The following is an 18,143-nucleotide window of genomic DNA, read 5'->3' on the forward strand; positions in this document are numbered from 1 at the left end:
TGACTGGCTTTTGGTTGTGAATCATGCATGTTATGTGGACTCTTCTTTGAAAGAGGAGCTCCTAGACCAGTTTGCACAGCACTTCAACTTTGTTTCATTTGAGAGGAGCAAGAAGGTAGGAATGGATCTGGGTTTGACAATCTGATTGTAACACGAACGTCTTCTGTGACTCTGGCTTTGAATCAAGGGCCAAATATCCACACTCATGCGCTTCTGCAAATCCCTGCACACACATAATGCCTCTCACCCTGCCCCCACCTTGCTTTTTTTCCTTTTTGTTACCATTTTAACATGATAACAGCAGAAGATGATGTTCCTCTTCTTGGAAAGCATTAGGACTGCAATAGTCTCAAGCCCCTCCCTAGTGAAAAATAAAGCTCTGAGGAAGAGCTGGTTTTCTATCTGTACGGGGGGGGGGGGGGGGGGGGGGGGGGGGAGGGGGGGGGTGTTCAAGATTCTGTTACATTTGTTTTATAAGGGAGAGTTTAAATGGTGCAAAAGGCTGAATAATGAATGAAATGTTCAGTAATAACCAACACTGCACTGCTGGTCCTAATCTTGTACCTACTTCTCTCCCTTTCTGATGGAAGAAGTACCAAAACCATGTAAAACATTTTAGCTTCACTCCTGCTCATTTCACAGTGGAAGCACTGTGTGGAAGTGATTGCACTGAGGTCACACAAAAATATAATCATCTCGCTGTTTTAAAAATTGATCCTTATGCCGTGTGGTGGGGAGAGATGGCGTTGTGAGATTTAATCGCCATTGTGTTGATGGCACTCTCCTTCCCCTCAGAAGTGTTCAAGGCCAGGCTGGATGGGGCTTTGAGCAAGCTGTGCTAGTGGAGGGTGTCCCTGCCCGTGGCAGGGGGGTTGGAACGAGGTGACCTGTAAGGTCCCTTCCAACCCAAAGCAGTGATTGTTCTTCACTTGCTTCAACTGAAGTGAGGAAACAAAGGCAGGAGAACGCACTCCCTACGCTCCACCACGCTCAGTAACTCTCCTGAACGGTATCGAAGTTACTGGAGAAGGGAAGGCCCGTTCCCCTCTGACGGGATCTTGGGAGAGCCGAATGCAGCCAGCTGTACCCCTGCGCGACGAGCGGGGTACAGGTTCAGCGGCCCAGCGCGGCCCCCTGGTTCGAGGCCAGGCGCTGCTCCGGCCGCAGCGGGCCCCGCATCCTCACCGGGCTCCTTCCCCGGCCCGGCCCGGCCCGGCGGTTATCGAGCGGGGTTCGCCGGGCCCGGGCCGCCCCCGTGGCGGTGCGCTCTACCCGCGGGGCTCGGCGGCCGCCGCCTCAGGAGAGCGCGGAGCACGCGTCGCCGCTGGTGCATTCAAACGGACCAATAAAGCGCGCGGGTGCGGGCGTGGGTGTGGGCGGCGCCGGCCAATGGGCACTGGGGACACTGGGAGGTGCGGGCGGTGTTAGTGATTTCAAACGCCGCCGAGGAGCGGCCGGACACTCGCCGCGCCCGACCCGCCGGAGCCCAGGTGAGAGCCGTCGTCGTTGCCCCTTCCCCAGCGAGTGCTCAGCCCCTTCCCCCGCGTGCCGCGGCTCCCCGGGCCCGCCGGAGGGCGGGGTGGGCCTGGCCTCTCCCCGCCGCTGGGCCTGGCCTCTCCCCGCCGCTGGGCCTGAACCTCTCCCGTCGCACCTGGGGACCGGGCGGAGGCGCGGCGCTGACATCCTTCAAGGGGAACGACCTGGGCGTGCGGGGCTTTGCCTGCAGCCGCTCCCGTGGCCGCGGGCGGGGCGGAGGCCGCGACCGTTGGCGGTGGGAGGCCGCGGCCTGTACCGCGCCGCGCTGTAGTGGCTCAAGGGGTGCCGCTCGCCTAGGCCGCCGCGGAGCGAGGGGTATCGGGGCCCGTAGGCAGCCGCGCCCCGGGCTGCGCCGCCGTGGGTGCCCCCTTCGTGTCATCACGGTGGGTCCAGGCGCGGCTGGGAGTTGCTGGGGCCTTGCCTGGGAGGCGGCCGGCAGGGTGGGCCCGGGGGCCGGTGAGGGAGCGGGGCTCGGCCCCTTCCTGGCGCTCCTCGGGGAAAATACAGACTTGGTAACTTCTGAGCCCCGAGTGTGCGTTTCGGCAGGCTGTGTGCAGGGTTGGTTTCCCCTCTAAGATGACCTGAGGAAAATGTTTCCTGATGATTCCAGTCTTAAAGCAAAAGGCAGGAGCTCATCTCCATTTTTACAGCTCTGTTGTTGGGCACAGGTGTTAGTCTTGGATCACCAGGGTTCCTTGTCAGGAGGTGCTTCCTGTTGAATCTTATCTAGTATGTGTGAGGAAGGTCTAGACAGGAACGTGGGTCCCATATTCCCCCCCCCCCTTCTATTTCATTTGTTTCTGAGTCAGAATCTTGTGGTACTTCTTAAGCCTTCAGTTTGGTGCATAGGAGGCTTTCCTCCTGAATTTGGACCTCTGTCAGTGAGAGACCGGAAGTTTTGTGTAGCAGAGGCTGTGGCATTAAACTTCTGTACAGCTTCAGTTAAGCTGGACTCTGTTCTAGAAACAAAATGAATAAATAAATAACACTCATCTACTGCAATATTTTAACTGATTTGTGTTTGGTGTATATAATCTAATTATTTGGCAGTTTTCATTTTTTGCTGATTTATTGTTTTGTGTGTAGTGGTGTATCTTGCAGTACTTCTGTGAAACTGCAGCACTGTTAAAGTCATCTTCTGCAGATGAGAATGGGATGAGTAGTTGTTGGGATGTTGGGCTACCAGCTGTGGGAGACCTTCCTCATTTATTAGCTGTGTATCAGAGAAAGCATTGCTGTAGACTTTCAATGAACACTTTTATTAGTTTGAAACTGTAAAGATGCGTGTTTTCAAATGCTAAGGGTTTCAAATATTGAAGTATTCAGAAAGTCTGCTCATAAAAATGTGTTATTAAAACTTTGCAATAGGGTCAACTCGGAAAGAAGAATCAGTGGGTGCAAGCTGCCCTTACAGTTGTGACTCTTCGGTGTCCAATATCAGATCAGTTGGTTGTGCAAAAATTAGAATTTGGTTTTACTTTCTTGCCTCAGGCTTGGCCTTTCTTTAAACTTGGCTGTTTTGATAACTTTCTCCCATTTAAAACTTGTAGATGCAGCTTCCCCCTCCCCCCCTCCCCAAGACTTGCAGTAGGGTTAAACTTTTTAAGCAACATCAAGAGAGTGGTATATCAAAGCAGAATCAACAACAAATGGCCTTCAAGTACAACGGACTTGTTCTAAACAAATTGTTGTAGATATATTGAAGGTAATTCTCAAGAATACAAAGTTTGGAACCTTAACTAGCAGATCTGCTATGGAAAACATTATTTATGTGATGCACAAAAATAGATGAAACTTGGATTTTGGAAGCACAGGAAGTTAGAGTTAGACTGCTTTGAATCTGTCCTGAAGCAAGACTTATTGGATATTATAATATTAAAAAAAAGTGAATGGATGGTAATGGAACATGATTCTTGATTCTCATCTGCGTATGACTTATGTTTGGTGGGACCTGACTTCTGCGTCAGCTCTTGTCCTTTCACTGGTGCGGGCCAGTTGCCTAATCTGGGCCTGTGCTTCTGGAAACCTGGGCTCCCACGCTGGAGCCGATATGCTCAAACCAATGTCTGCTAAAACATGAAGGTCTTGTTCCCATTTCATGGTCAGCTCAGGAAAACCTGACTTCTAGTGTAATGTTAAAAGTCATTTCTCTTGTGCATTACTGTGCGTGTTAGGTGATATGTTTACTTGGCATGTTGTAAGCTCTTGTAGTCAATTCTTTTTTTTTTTTTCTTGCTACCCTGATTGTGTCATTTTCAAACTGTAACACCTCTGTTCACCCCTTTTTATGGATCACTTATGAACTTGGTGGGATGAATCCCACAACGGGAATGTAGCTCTTGATGGCTACAGGCTGTTCAGAAGGGACAGGCGAGGAAGGAGGGGCGGGGGGCGTTGCCCTTTACATCAAGCAAACACTGCAGAGTGAAGAGCTGTCCCTGAAGAATAACCACGAGCAGGTCGAAAGCTTATGGGTAAGAATCGGAGAGAGAGGCAACAAAGGAAACCTAGTGGTTGGTGTCTACTACAGGCCGCCAGATCAAGAGGAGCTGATAGACGAAGCGTTCTTCCTCAAACTCCAGGAGGCTTCGTGCTCGCAGGCTGTCATCCTGCTGGGGGACTTCAACTACCCTGACATCTGCTGGAAAAGCAACATGGCAAGCTGTAGGCAATCCAGCAGGTTCCTAGAATGCATTGAGGACAACTTCTTAAGCCAGGTAATAAGCACCCCTACCCGAGGGGATGCGATACTAGACCTGGTGGTCACCAGTGCGAGTGAGCTTGTTGGGGATGTCAAGATCGGAGGTAGGCTGGGCTGCAGTGACCACGCGCTGGTGGAACTAACGCTACTGAGGGAAATGGGAATACCGAAGAGCATAGTCAGGACCCTGAATTTTAGGAGGGCAAATTTCCAGCTCTTCAAGGAGATAGTCAGAAGGACTCCCTGGGAAACGGTCCTCAGGGACAGGGGAACAGAACAGAGCTGGCAGGTCTTTAAGGATGTATTCCAGAGAGCGCAAGAGCTCTCGATCCCCAAGTGTAAGAAGTCGGGCAGAGAAGGGAAGAGACCGGCATGGCTGAGGCAAGAGATGCTGGTCAAACTAAGGAAGAAGAGGAAACTGCACAGGCAGTGGAAGCAGGGACTGGCTTCCTGGGAATAGGGAAGCTGCCCGGTTGTGTAGGGATGGGGTCAGGAAGGCCAAGGCACAGCTGGAGCTGAACTTGGCAAGGGATGTGAAAAATAACAAGAAGGGCTTCTACAGGTATGTCAGCCGGAAAAAGATGGTCAAAGAAAGCGTACCCCCACTCATGAGCGAGACCGGCAAACTGGTAACAGCAGATGAGGAGAAAGCTGAGGTACTCAACAACTTTTTTGCCTCAGTCTTCACTGGCAACCTCTCTCCTCACCCCTCCCGAGTCGATGGATGTCATGAAGGAGACCAGGAGGGTAAAATCCCTCCAGCTGTAAGTGAAGACCAGGTTCGGGACCTCCTGAGGAACCTAAATGTACAGAAGTCCATGGGACCTGATGAGATGCATCCCAGAGTCCTGAGGGAATTGGCTGATGTAGTTGCCAAGCCACTCTCCATGATATTTGAAAAGTCGTGGCAGTCAGGGGAAGTCCCCAGTGACTGGAAAAAGGGGAACATTGTGCCCCTTTTCAAAAAGGGTAGAAAGGAAGACCCTGGGAACTACCGACCTGTCTTCCTCACCTCTGTGCCTGGGAAGATCATGGAACAGGTCCTCCTAGAAGATATGCTAAGGCACATGGAGGCCAGGGAGGTGATTTGAGACAGCCAGCATGACTTCACCAAGGGCAAGTCCTGCCTGACCAACCTAGTGGCTTTCTATGATGGTGTAACAACAAGGGTGGACAAGGGAAAACCAATGAACGTCATCTATCTGGATTTTTGTAAAGCCTTTGACACGGTTCCCAACAACATCCTTCTCTCTAAATTGGAGAGCCATGGATTTGATGGGTGGACCGTTCGGTAGATAAGGAATTGGTTGGATGGTCGCAGCCAAAGGGTAGTGGTCAACAGCTCAATATCCGGATGGAGACCAGTGACGAGTGGAGTCCCTCAGGGGTCCATACTGGGACCAGTGCTGTTCAATATATTTATCAATGACATGGACAGCGACATTGAGTGTACCCTCAGCAAGTTTGCAGATGACACCAAGCTGAGTGGTACAGTCGAGACACTAGAAGGACAGGATGCCATCCAGAGAGACCTGGACAAGCTGGAGAGGTTGGCCTGTGTGAACCTCATGAGGTTCAACAAGGCCAAGTGCAAGGTCCTACACCTGGGTCGGGGTAATCCCCGCTATCAATACAGGCTGGGGGATGAAAGGATCGAGAGCAGCTCTGCTGAGAGGGACTTGGGGGTACTGATAGACGAAAGGCTGGACATGAGCCGGCAATGTGCGCTGGCAGCCCAGAGGGCCAACCGTGTCCTGGGGTGCATCAGGAGAAGTGTGGCCAGCAGGTCGAGAGAGGTGATTCTGCCCCTCTACTCTGCTCTGGTGAGACCTCACCTGGAGTCCTGCATTCAGCTCTGGAGCCCTCAGCACAAGAAGGACATGGAACTGTTGGAGCGGGTCCAAAGGAGGGCTACAAAAATGATCCGAGGGCTGGAGCACCTCTCCTATGGGGACAGGCTGAGAGAGTTGGGCTTGTTCAGCCTGGAGAAGAGAAGGCTGCGGGGAGACCTGATTGCAGCCTTTCAGTACTTAAAGGGAGCCTATAGGAAAGATGGGGACAATCTTTTTAGTAGAGACAGCAGTAGCAGGATGAGGGGTAATGGTTTTAAACTAAAACAGGGTAGGTTTAGGCTAGATATAAGGAAGAAATTGTTTACAATGAGGGTTGTGAAACACTGGAACAGGTTGCCCAGAGAGGTAGTGGAGGCCCCATCCCTGGAAACATTCAAGACCAGGCTGGACAGGGCTCTGAGCAACCTGATCTAGTTAGCGGTGTCCCCGCTCGTTGCGGGGGGGTTGAACTAGATGACCTCTAGGGGTCCCTTCCAACCCAAAACTTTCTATGATTCTATGATTTTGAACAGTACGTACAATTAGAAACTGCTCTGAATATTTTGTGGAGTAGGGAGAAGTGTCTCTCAATCTTAAGTATCTAATTTGGAAGATTCTGTTGTGTAGGATGTATGACTTGAAGGACCCTTGACACATGTAAATATTTGTAAATCTTCTAATTAGGGTTTTCAAAATCATGGTCATTGATCATCTGGTTCCCTTTTTTCCCCCCTTACTGTCTCTCCTGTGTTCCAGAGTACCAGCAGATGTCCTTTTCTGGTTTTGAAAAGAAATGTATGAACTTGTATTGCTAATTTGTTTGTAAAGTATTTAACGTAAATAGTTTGTGAAGTCTCTGCAAGAGTAGGATGGCATTGAAGCCATTTGCATCTGTAATAAGGATTGGTTTCACAATGATGTAGACTAAGACTAATACGTTGTTGCTACTGTTGCCGATGCTTTGTTGTAGGCTCTTCCAGTGGTTCACCTTGCAGAGGCGGAGTTCTGGAGTGTGACACAGGAAAGCCTTCTACCCTTGTGCTTAAACTAAACATTGCTTTGCACGGGGCAGCGTTGCTGTGGCTTGTTTGAGTAAAGAGTCTCTTGACCTGGGCAGTTGTGCGTTGTTTGGGGTTGTCTCTATGACAGCTCGGTTGCTGTGAATGCCAAACACTGAAAAGCAAAAGCTGCCGTGCTTGTTCGCGCCTCCCTGTTGCAGGGGGGAGGCTGAGATGGTAGAAGCAGTAACATGGAGGGGAGAGTGTGGCTGGTGCTGCAGTACCTAGGGCAGGCTTCGTTCTTCAGCTAGCTGAAAAGATGTCTGAAGAAACATGGCCTTGCATCACGTGGTGTGATGCTCTTCTTGGGAGGAAGCCACTAGTGCCCAGTTTCCACCATAGCAGCTTCTTCAGTTGCTGTTGTCACTGCAGAAAAGGCATCTCAAAATGTCAGGCGATGGGCTGGAGAGATTGCTGATGAATCACCTCTGCCAGAGTGCTGCCATCACTCATCTTGCAGCAGAACACGAAAGGCGGTGATGGTGCGGTGCCGGGCCATTCCTTCGCACCTCCTGCGGAAGGTACTGCGTTTGTCCTGCTTCGTGGCAAGGCCCCGTTCCTCCTGTCGGGCTCAGACCTGCTCCGGTTAGGGACGATGGTGGCCTGGGGTCAGGTCCTCTCCAGGCTCCAACGCGACCGCCGCTCCGCAGCCACAGCAGTGATTGTTCTGCCGGGCACGGGTGCTCGGGCTGAGGCTCGGGAGGGCAGCAGGCCGGGCACCGGGAGGCTCGGGGAGCCCCCGCTGCCGCCTGGGCACGGCGGGGGCGGGCGGAGCGCTGCGGTCTGCCCGGCCTGGCCCGGCGCTGCCCTGCCCGCCTTTGTTTGCCCCGGCGCCGGCCGGCTCCCCGCCCAGGTGCGGCCGCGGCGCCCCGAGCCCCGCCCGCCGGCGGGGAGGGGCTTGGCTCGGCCCGGCCCGCGGTTACCGCCCGCCGCCGCCGCCGAGTCGGCCCGGAGCTGTTGGGGTGAGTGCGCGGCGGGGGCGGCGGGCAGAAACAACGCCGGGCGGGCGGCCTGCTCCGCCGCTGCCGGCCTGCTGCTCCCCCGGCCGCGGCCTGCTGCCCGATACCCGGTGCCGCCGCGCAACGGGAAACCTCTCCGGGCTGCGGCCTGCGGGGGAGAGGGGGGGCCATCTGGGGCTGCGGGTGGAAGCGGAGGGGTGCTCTTCTGGGAGGTGCTGGGGTGGCGGGGGCACCACTAGTTCGGGGGGGTGCATGGGGAGGTGGCCGTGCTGCCGCGTCGGAGGGTGCTGCCCTTGGAGGAGGGGGGAGCGAGTGGCCTGTCCTGGGCAGCAATGTCGCTGTGGGAGCTTTCCTTCATGAGCAGTTCAGGCCATCCTTTTAAAGAACATCACATGAGCCTTTCCATGCCTGAGTTTCATAAACATCTTGAGGGACTGGGGGAGTTTGCAGCTAATAAGCACGGTCCCACTGACATTTTTCACTCCAGCCAGTGACCCTTAGAATTATGTCAGTGCACACGCACTTGCCCATGGTTTGCCCTTTTCCCTCTTGCCCCTCTCTGCTCTGTAAGACAGGCTTCACTCTAGGCTTACCCATGCAGGGAGAAATTGCTTTTGCGCTTAGCTGTAGCAGAAGGTCAGTTTATTTTGCATTGTCTCTCACTTTTTGGTGCATGGAAAGGAATGGCCTCAGTTATTTTCAGAGACCACGTATTAAATCATGTTTTTCTAGTGAAGTTAAGTATCTGTCTCCTTTACCAATGACTTGCCATTTGTGCTGTTAAGATGTCACTGAGCTGAGTTAGCATGTATGAGGTAGAGCAGGCGAGAGAGTTTAATGCTGTTTATTCTTGAATACCATTTCTTTGCTACTGAAGCAGTAGATTCTCTCAGCTGCCATCTACTCCCCAACCTGCAAAACAATTCCTTTTAAGCATGTATTTTGATAGAGGGGATTGAAAGAAACGTGAAACTATAACAAAAAAAGCATTAATTTCTCTTGTTTCTTTTTCGTTATTCTGAGGTCCTGCTTTCCTTTTGTCAAGAGTCTGTGCATCTCGCAACTTCTGGTTAGTCTGTTAATTGAAAATGTCAACCTTTACAATCCTAGGAAACTTTTATTGCCAAAGCAGCAAATAATCTTCTGTGGGTCCTTTTTAACCTCTTGTTCTTCTGTCTGTCATAAAAAGATACTGGACTGAAGGTGGAAAGCACATTTACAGCCTTACTGAAAGGTCTTCTCACTCTTTGCGGCTTTTGCAGGTATCTGTAGTTCAGAATAGTTAGCTGGACTTTAATTTTCCTTTTGATTATGTGGAATTTACTAAAGCAATTGCATTATTTCACTGACTGATTAGGCCATAGTTCTTAGTTTTGCATGCTTTTCAAAATAGTGTGTCCAGGTGTTGTTTAAAATAAAAATTTAAGTATGTTATGATTACTTGAATTTTTCAACCTTTTTTCTGAGCCACTTTGTTGTATCTAATGAGAAGATTTAGCTGCAAATACTGAAAACGTGCTGGGCTAAACTTCTAAGAAAGGGAAACTTCATCTTTTCAGAGCCAAAGAGCAAATATGACCCAAAACTGCCATTAAACCAATAAAAATCCTTTTCTGTTAGGAAAACTGTGGGCTGCACCGACAGAGAAACTGTCTACTGAGAAGTATAGTTTCATCTGAAATGTGACATACAGCTATATGCTTTCCAAGTTTGTGCCCTACTGTATAGGAACACTTTAAACAGGTGTGTGGGGTTTTTTTTTTCCCCTTTAAAAAGGCCTGTCTTGCTTTCTCAGAACTTACTCTTTTGAGTAAGTTTTTGAGAAGCTTTCAAAATATTAAAATGCTTGATGCCATTCTTGTGCAACAGTGATGTTCAGTACGTGTAAGTGATTAGGGAGAAGTGGACAATCAGTATCAGTAAAGATCTGTTTTTGTTTATCATAAAATGGCTTCCTAGTTTGCCATTACATATTTTCTGTAGAAAATGGTCTGGAAGCTGAAACTTCACAATAAAATATAGGGATAGGTGATAAACATATGCTTCAAAATAAAACACCTTTCAGGATGTTTACGATGAAAGGATTTTCTTTAGCAGTACTCCATACTAGGAAGCTGTAAGGTTGATGCTATTCAGCCCTCAAAAACTGTAGCAGAGAAAGCATTTATTTACAAGCTGAGTAGGAGCTGTCCAGAGCAGTGCGTGGTTAATCCAAACTTTCATGTATTGACACTTTGCTATAATCTCTTATGTGTTGATAAATTTGTTTCCTAAACTTAATTTACATTCTGTGGGGAATTCTCAATTTTACATATGAAATTCTTGCATTTATGCTGTCTTGTAAATATTTTCTGCTCTTGCTGCTTTTGCGTGGTCTCCCTTTGAAAGACATTCTATTATTTCTGTGATCGTCTTCATTTTCTCACTGCTCCGTAAGAAAAGAACTCGTCCTGCCAAGAAGAGTCAGGGAGGATTTGTTATTCATGTCCATTGCAAATTCTTCAGCTGACTTGCTTTTTGGAAATGTTGTATTGACCACGTTAGTAACAAACCTCTCTCACAAAACTTATTTTGGTGGTTCAGTCACTTCAGAGGTCTTGTTTTCTGTATTCTGCCAAAATGAATATTGTTACTGAAAGACTTAAATCTGTTTGTTCTGAGTTGTGGTAACAAGAAGGCTATATAGGTCAAAAACTTAGTTCCTGCAAATTCACTAGTAATAATATAACTTAGCTGCGTTATTGTATAATGAGGCTACTTGCTATTTGGATGTTGAGAAGTAATGACTGGAGGTTTACATGTCTCTTTGCAAAGAAGCTTTTAGAAAAAAGCATTTTGTCAGATATGGGGTATTCTATGAACGTGTAGAACCCAGTGACTTACTGAAGGGAGAAACAACAGTCTTTTATTCTGGTAAATGCAAGATGTAGACAGTACAAGATCTTGGCATTCGAACAGGTGCAAGCAGTGATGAAGTTAGAAAGATGGGGTGTTTAAGAAGGAGCTTTCCCTCTGTGAATGTGGAATATTTTCTGATAAATTGTCTGTTCTAGAGAGACTTGTTAGCTGGCGGGGAGTATATTTTTAGATGCCAGATTCAGCACAGAAGGCAACTGAACCCATTTTATAAATGAAGTAACCATTGTAGATGTTAATGTCTGAAAATAGTATGGGAACTGACTTGACCAGACTTTAAAAAAAAAAAAAAGGTAAGAAAATACACAGTTTCATGGTCATCTGTCTCCCCTCCCTGTGTCTGCCCCATCATGTGTGTTCCCCCCTCAAGTACACCGTGATGTTGGCAAGGGGAATTCTAGAGCCTTTTCTTCTAGAGTCTATAACGCATCACTACGGCGTACAAGCAAGAGTTGCACTTTGTAGCAATGAACTGTTTTATAAGTGTAAAGGTGAAAATACTTGTCAATCAGTATCAGCCTTTCAGTGGATTGAGCCTTTTTAATAAACAGTTGCTCCTGACTTCAGGATTTGAACTGATTGTAGAATTGTAGTAAGGTAGTCACTGTCCTACAGTAAGATTTTCCTTGGCGCAACAGATTTCTGGAGAAAAATAAAGGTTTAATGTTGAAATAGGAAGTTCATGCTGCTGACAGTTTTCTAAAAGAATGCAGTGTAGATGAGGGTTTGTCTTAGTACTGGTGTCAATACTCTATTAGGGTGTTTCTGATGCTGGCAGGTGTGTTAGTGCTTTATTTCTTTTTCTGTTTTCTTTGGGAAAAACTATTGTCCTCGTGTGGTTCCTTACGCTTTCCTCGACAAAATTATAGAGACAGGTAATAGCTTGAATTAACTCCAAGGTTCTGAGCAAGATTCAGAGCTACCTAATTTCATATTAAGTTGACTCTGCTTGTTCTTGGCAAAGGAATGTTTGAGTTTGGGAAGAGACTGCTGTATCTATTTATGTTATCTGCATCCACACTGGGGAAGCACCCCATTATTTCTATACTGGTATGTTAAGATGAAGGCATTCCTAACACAAACACAGCTTATACTGGTAAAGCTGCATCTTTCCTGGTGGTGCTTGGCTGCAGAACTAACTTGAATGACAGAAGGAAGTCTGCTGCCATAACTGTGTTCACACTAGGGCATTCCTGCATCCTTTGCTAGGTGAGCTATTGGAAAAGTTTTTAATGTGAATGCAGTCTCATTTTTGCTTCTGGAGAGAAATCATCACAATCATAGAGCTAGATGTAGTTTTACCCCACACCTCCATGTTTGCCAGGAGTGTCCTGCTTTTGCGTGTGGGGTGGCTTTTGTTTGTTTAGGGTGCAGTTGGTTGTTTGGGTTTTTTTAATAGGTGAAATGCATAGAATTTGAATTGGGAGGCTGTTATTTTGTGTTTAATTTTGAACCTGCTCTTTAAGTAGGCTGAAGGAGGGGGTAAAGAGAACAAATGAGAGGTTTGGGCAGAGAAAAAGCAGTAGAGTTTTTCAGAAGAGTTTAAACATGAAATTGGGATCTGTTGTAACAGGCTGGTGGGGCTTTGATGCAGAAAGACATAGCAACTCACTTGCTGTCTTATGATGGAAATTGCATACCAGAACCAAACAAAGCTTGAGTTTTGTTTTCATTGTAACTTTTAATTCACAGTACCTTTTTCTTGTCAATTCCTGACATGGAGCAATGGTGTGACCAGTAGAATGGGCTTTAGGTAACCCCACTTCTGTGTACTTTGTTTCTTACATAATGAGCAGAGTGATTCCTGCATTCAGTGGTTTACAGTTTTAGGGATTGATTAAGTCTTCATCTTTCATCCTCTGAACAATTTTTCTTTTGCCTTTTTTTTGCTTGAAAAGCAAGCTTCTCATTAACACTGTGCAACTGTGCTGATGTCAAGAAAAAAATATCTGCATCACTGTTTGTGAAAGAATGAACCATAGCAGTGCCTGGGTACCCTTGTTTATATGCGTAGTCATCTTCTATCCTGACATTAACTTTTGTTTCATTGCCATTGAGTATATTAGTAGGCTTATGCAATTATAGTGAGAACTATTAATCCACAGGTATTTAGGAATATTTAAGGTAATATTAATAGAAAGAAAATAAATATAATACTTTAAATATTAATGCTTCATATTTCCATCTATAGGAATTTCTAAATATTTAAGGTAAATTTAATGTAGTTTGTGGGTGGGTGTGTTGGTGGCTGGTGGGAGTTTTGGGGGATTTTGTTTGCTTTGGTTGGTGTTTTTTAATTATTGAGGTGTTGGGCTGTTATATTATGAAGTATCTTCTAACTAATCCAGGAAGGAATAAAGATATTTTTATTGGGGACTGTTGCTAGCCTAATTTTTCTATCAAGTTAGCTGTATGTTAATGTTGTGTGGCAACAGGCGGCTTTGGAGAATGTGTTTCTGTTAACTTACACAAGTGAAATTACACTCCTAATTCTAGGGGTTACTTGTCTGCAGAGAACCTCTGTGCATTAGGTGAAATACTTTGTAGGTTAAAGTATGCAGTTTTGCTGGCATAGGCTGAATTTGTGTTAGGAATATTCTGCTAGTATTGTGTATTTATATGCCTTTAGTGATGAATTTTTGTATATGCTGGCCAGTTTTTAGAGTTTTGGTCATCTATGTCTATGTATTTGAACTGGTGTGCTGGAATGTATTACTCCTTCTCTGGCTTGTTTTTGTTAGTTTGTATAAGTGATATTGGCGGCCCTCACTATTACTTCTGCTGCTATTCTCATTTTGCTGATCCCCCTGCATCAGGCGTATTCTCTCACTATTCTCTGAGCAGTCAGGTTAGTTGTGAAATATGTCTGAGATGGGCATTGAGCCTGAGGTGTCATCTCTTGTACCCTAATGGTCAGTATCCTATTTTAATAAAAAGCAAATGGGAGCAGGAGGAAAGCAGTTAGGAACTTGAATGGATAAGGATTTGAGCCCTATGTGTGGTAAGAAATTGATCTCTTGTTGGCAGTTGCTAATGCTGGCTACATTAGAATTATGGCATAAAGTAGCCAGCTTGCAAAAATGGGTTTTGGTCCTCTCATAGTGCTGTTCATTTAAATTGTGCTGTTTGTAATGTTGTTAAGATGGCTGTCCTTACACTAACACCCACTTTTTTTTTGATGCTGATTCATGGCACCTGCTGCTGAAAGCACGTGTCAGTAAAAGTCAGTTTTCTGGTGTTGATGGGTACTCATATCATTTTAGTGCCTTAATCATAGTGCATTCTTCCTGAAGCTTGGGTGAGGTTATATTCTGCAAGCCTGCTCAACTGACTAAAACTTTCATAGATTGAGACTTCTAGTGTCTGGAACATTACAAATGGCACTGTTCTCTAATCTTTAATGGCTTCTGGTAGCTTTCCAGGGCTAACAAAAGTGCGTATCTAAATATAATTACAGGCTTGGGTTGCACATCAGTGATAAGATTTGCTACAGAATTGTATTTGTGGTCTGTGTTTTTTTTTTTTTTCCCTAAAGTATAACCATGTTGCAGGTAGCACCTCACGTGTATTTTTCTGTGTGCTAACTTGTCCATATCTCCACAGATACTACTGTAATTATAGAGAGAACCTGAATTACAATGGGGGACGACAGTGAGTGGATGAAACTGCCCATTGACCAGAAATGTGAACACAAGGTAGGAAATCTTGTCTTTGGGTTTGGCTTGCTGTTCATCTCTGCTGTGGTGATTCTGTGGTACTCCTTTATATAAGTACACCATAGTTAGGTAATCTTGACAGCTGCAGAGCGTGCGTATAACAGATCTGAAACTGCAGCAGTTCTATCCAACCTAGAGGTTGAATATCATTTATTAAGCGGAATTTAGTAGCATGATAGTCTGTACGGCGTAAGCTTGTGCGCTGAAAGATCAGTGCACTCATTCATATGGAGAAATTACTCATCTGTAACTGAAACTGTTATTGGGCTCCCACCTACTCGTCGGTGGTTGTCAGAGTTTATGAAGAGCAGTGGGGAAGACTGGCATCTCTCTATCTAGATCATTGTTGGCAGGAGAAGAATGAGTATTTTGTCCTGTTGCACATTATTCGCATAGTCGTTGAAGAGAAGCCTTGCAGATGCCAGCTTACTAAACACACTTTCAACTATGATTGAAGAACTTTGCGAGATTGGTGAGTGAAGATTATACTAGCACAACATTTAAACATCTGATTTCTGCTTCCAGCTGTGGAAAGCCAGATTAAATGGTTATGAAGAAGCCCTTAAACTCTTCCAGAAGATAGATGATGAGAAGAGTCCCGAATGGTCCAAGTATCTTGGATTGATAAAGAAATTTGTGACAGACTCAAATGCAGTGGCTCAGTTGAAAGGACTGGAAGCAGCCCTTGCTTATGTTGAAAATGCTCATGTAGCGGGGAAGTAAGTAGCCTTTTCTTGCTATTAGTAGGCTGTTACGACAGTTTAATGTGCCTCTCTGAGAAAGGCTGCAGATAAATTTCACAGTGGCTATTAACAATTCCAGTCTTTACCATGGAAAGCAGAACTTGCTTTCTGATCTAGAGAATTTGGTGAATGGTCAGCTTTTCTCCTTGTAGATGGACTCCATGTGCATATGAACTTGTCAGAAATAACTTAAAACGTTCAAAGAAACTATTAAAGGCAGTAGTAAAGATTTCTGAAATGGTGGAGAAAGTGAATCAGTAGTTTGGTGGTATAGGTGCTGTGAACTGGAATTACTGTTCTTGTTTGACTAAAACAGTCTATATGTACAGGGAGTCTTTTTTTTCCAAGGAGATATTTGTGTAATTCATCTGTGAAATAAAATCTAGTTATGTTTATGCGGTCTTGCATCAGACTTAATCAATATGAATCTTCATACCTGCCAGTGTCTTCCCAGGATGTTTTTTAGTATTTCGCTGTTGTCTAGCCCATGAAACAGCCTATGCTCCTGAGGGTAAAATAAAAACACCTAATGGGCCAGGTCAGTGCATTGGTCCACTGCCTTTGTGACCTGATGAAATGAATGAAAGTATTATTTAAAAAAAAAAAACAAAAAACAAATAAACCCAAAGCTTTGTTTAAAAACCTAACAACCTTCCAAACCCCTTGATTTAAAAGTGGTGTAAATGATTTAGTTGATTGGAAGCTTTGAAATAGATGAGAAATTCTGGACAGGGATTGTGCACCAATGCTGTATGTTAGTTATCTGTAACGTATGGAATTCCAGGAAATGGCATTTGTTTGTGGACCTTAACTAATGTATATTAATTAATACACTTTTGAGAAAATGTCTACTATTCACTGTCTGGTGTAGTCCAGTATTAGGAACATGTTAACTAGCACTCAGTCTGCAGAAGTTCTTTTGATTAAACTAGAGGTTGAAGTAATCTCTTACAAAAGGTTATTGCCTTCAAAATTAACTTAGAATTTAGTCCCTATTATATGAGGACTTGTTGAGATTTAATCCGTGATTTGGGTGTTATGTATGCTTTTGTCTGTGGAAAATGGTGTGGAACACCTAATTCACTTAAATGTTCCAAAAGTAGCACTCTGTCATCTTTCAGGACAACAGGAGAAGTGGCGTCTGGAGTTGTAAATAAAGTGTTCAATCAGCCAAAAGCCAGAGCAAAAGAACTCGGTCTAGATATATGTCTAATGTATATAGAAATTGAGAAAGGGGAGGCAGTACAAGAAGAATTACTAAAGGGTCTGGACAACAAAAACCCAAAAATCATAGTAGCATGTATAGAGACACTGAGGAAAGCACTAAGGTAAGCTTTTAAGTTTTAGTTCATGGTTTTTGTTGTTTGATGGTTTGTTTTTGTTTTTTTTTTTTTCCCCTCACCCCAGCAGTATGTAGGATCTAATTTATTGCTTAAGTCTTTACTATGCCCATGTTATTGTGGAATAGGATGTGTCTTTACTGAACTGATATTTTCTGACAACAACAGTTGAGAGCATCATGGGATTTGTTAGATGTGAGGGATGTCTTTGTTGTACAAGCCTCATATGGATCACTTTCGTTCACGGCAACCGTTTACCAAACTTCCATTTTCACAATAGACATCTGAAGGAAGGGCAGGATTAATGTGTCTTGCTCCAGACTGTGGAGTTGCTCTTCTGAATAGCTGAAATAAATTTATTGATGGGAAAACTAAAATGTAGTATTTTTTTTAAAAATCTTTTTTTAAGAAAACACTGTTTTCCTCACTGATGTAGGCATCTTTAATTGGGTACACAGTGTGTGTTTTTGGAAAAAAAGAAAAAAGTTCATTGTGCAGTAAGTTTCCATTGTCCATACAGTAATTTCTTTATTAAAAGAAAAGCTGATAACGCTCCCTAAAAATCAAATCCAATTTAAGATGTGCTAGTTGGTTTCGAGATTAGATGTGGAACATCTTTGTTCCAGTTCAAGTATGTTTGTCGCCTTTGAGTTGAGTGAAAAATACTCGGGTTTTATCAAATTCTTGGACAGCAAATTATTTATACACTATTAGATTTTTTTTTTTCTAAAAAAGGAAACAGATAATTTTAGTATTTATGGACAGAACACTTTTTTCCTGAATCGAGTAGTTCATGTGAAAACTATATAATATAGATGGAGAGCGTCTTATGCTAGGTGTTTTTTAGGGAACTTCCTAGGGTGTGTGTGTAGATGGTTCTTGTTAAACTAATTGTTTCAGGCTTTTGTAATAGAAGTCAAAATAAAGCTTTGGGCTTAGCATGTTACGCTTCTACTGAGTGAAACTACTGTCCCACATTTAAGAATACATTTTAGCTATTTTAAATTTTCTTACCTAATCAAATGTCCTTTTAACAGTACAGTGTGATTAGAAGCCTGCATAAGCTTCCTCAATATGTTTCAACCAACCATGGCTGTAAAATATCTCATCTGCCTATTTTTAATTTATATGCAGTATTTTATTATCTTTGAGATGGCAAGATCAAATTCTTTCCTGGAGCCCCATTGACTTAACCTTTGTCTTCTGCTTCTGAGCTGTGTTGCTGTGTAAATTTCTCTTGTGCTTTGATAGGGTTTCTGCATTGAAAGACAAATTTTGTTACATTGTACCTAGGTGGGTAGCTCCAGTGCATAACTTAGTTTATGGTGTGTTTTATCTTGTG

At 44.9% G+C, this 18,143-nt stretch overlaps 1 protein-coding gene across 6 annotated transcripts in view; it reads left to right on the plus strand.

The window, feature by feature from the left end:
* Window positions 1-1,394: 1,394 nt before the first annotated feature.
* Window positions 1,395-18,143, plus strand: part of CKAP5 (cytoskeleton associated protein 5) — a 56,775-nt gene continuing 40,026 nt past the window's right edge. For 3 of the 6 annotated variants that reach the window (XM_075425065.1, XM_075425069.1, XM_075425070.1), the window contains exons 1-4: window positions 1,395-1,490; window positions 14,606-14,697; window positions 15,244-15,437; window positions 16,583-16,789. In XM_075425065.1, coding sequence (XP_075281180.1) covers window positions 14,641-14,697; window positions 15,244-15,437; window positions 16,583-16,789 — 458 coding nt within the window. In that variant the 5' untranslated portion in view covers window positions 1,395-1,490; window positions 14,606-14,640. Of the gene's footprint in view, window positions 1,491-4,233; window positions 4,254-8,041; window positions 8,090-9,326; window positions 9,349-14,605; window positions 14,698-15,243; window positions 15,438-16,582; window positions 16,790-18,143 lie in introns of those variants that run through there. The other 3 variants (XM_075425068.1, XM_075425066.1, XM_075425067.1) reach the window with 3 other exon arrangements.

The sequence above is a fragment of the Opisthocomus hoazin genome, chromosome 7, assembly GCF_030867145.1.
Source record: "Opisthocomus hoazin isolate bOpiHoa1 chromosome 7, bOpiHoa1.hap1, whole genome shotgun sequence".
Classification (NCBI taxonomy): Eukaryota; Metazoa; Chordata; class Aves; order Opisthocomiformes; family Opisthocomidae; genus Opisthocomus; species Opisthocomus hoazin.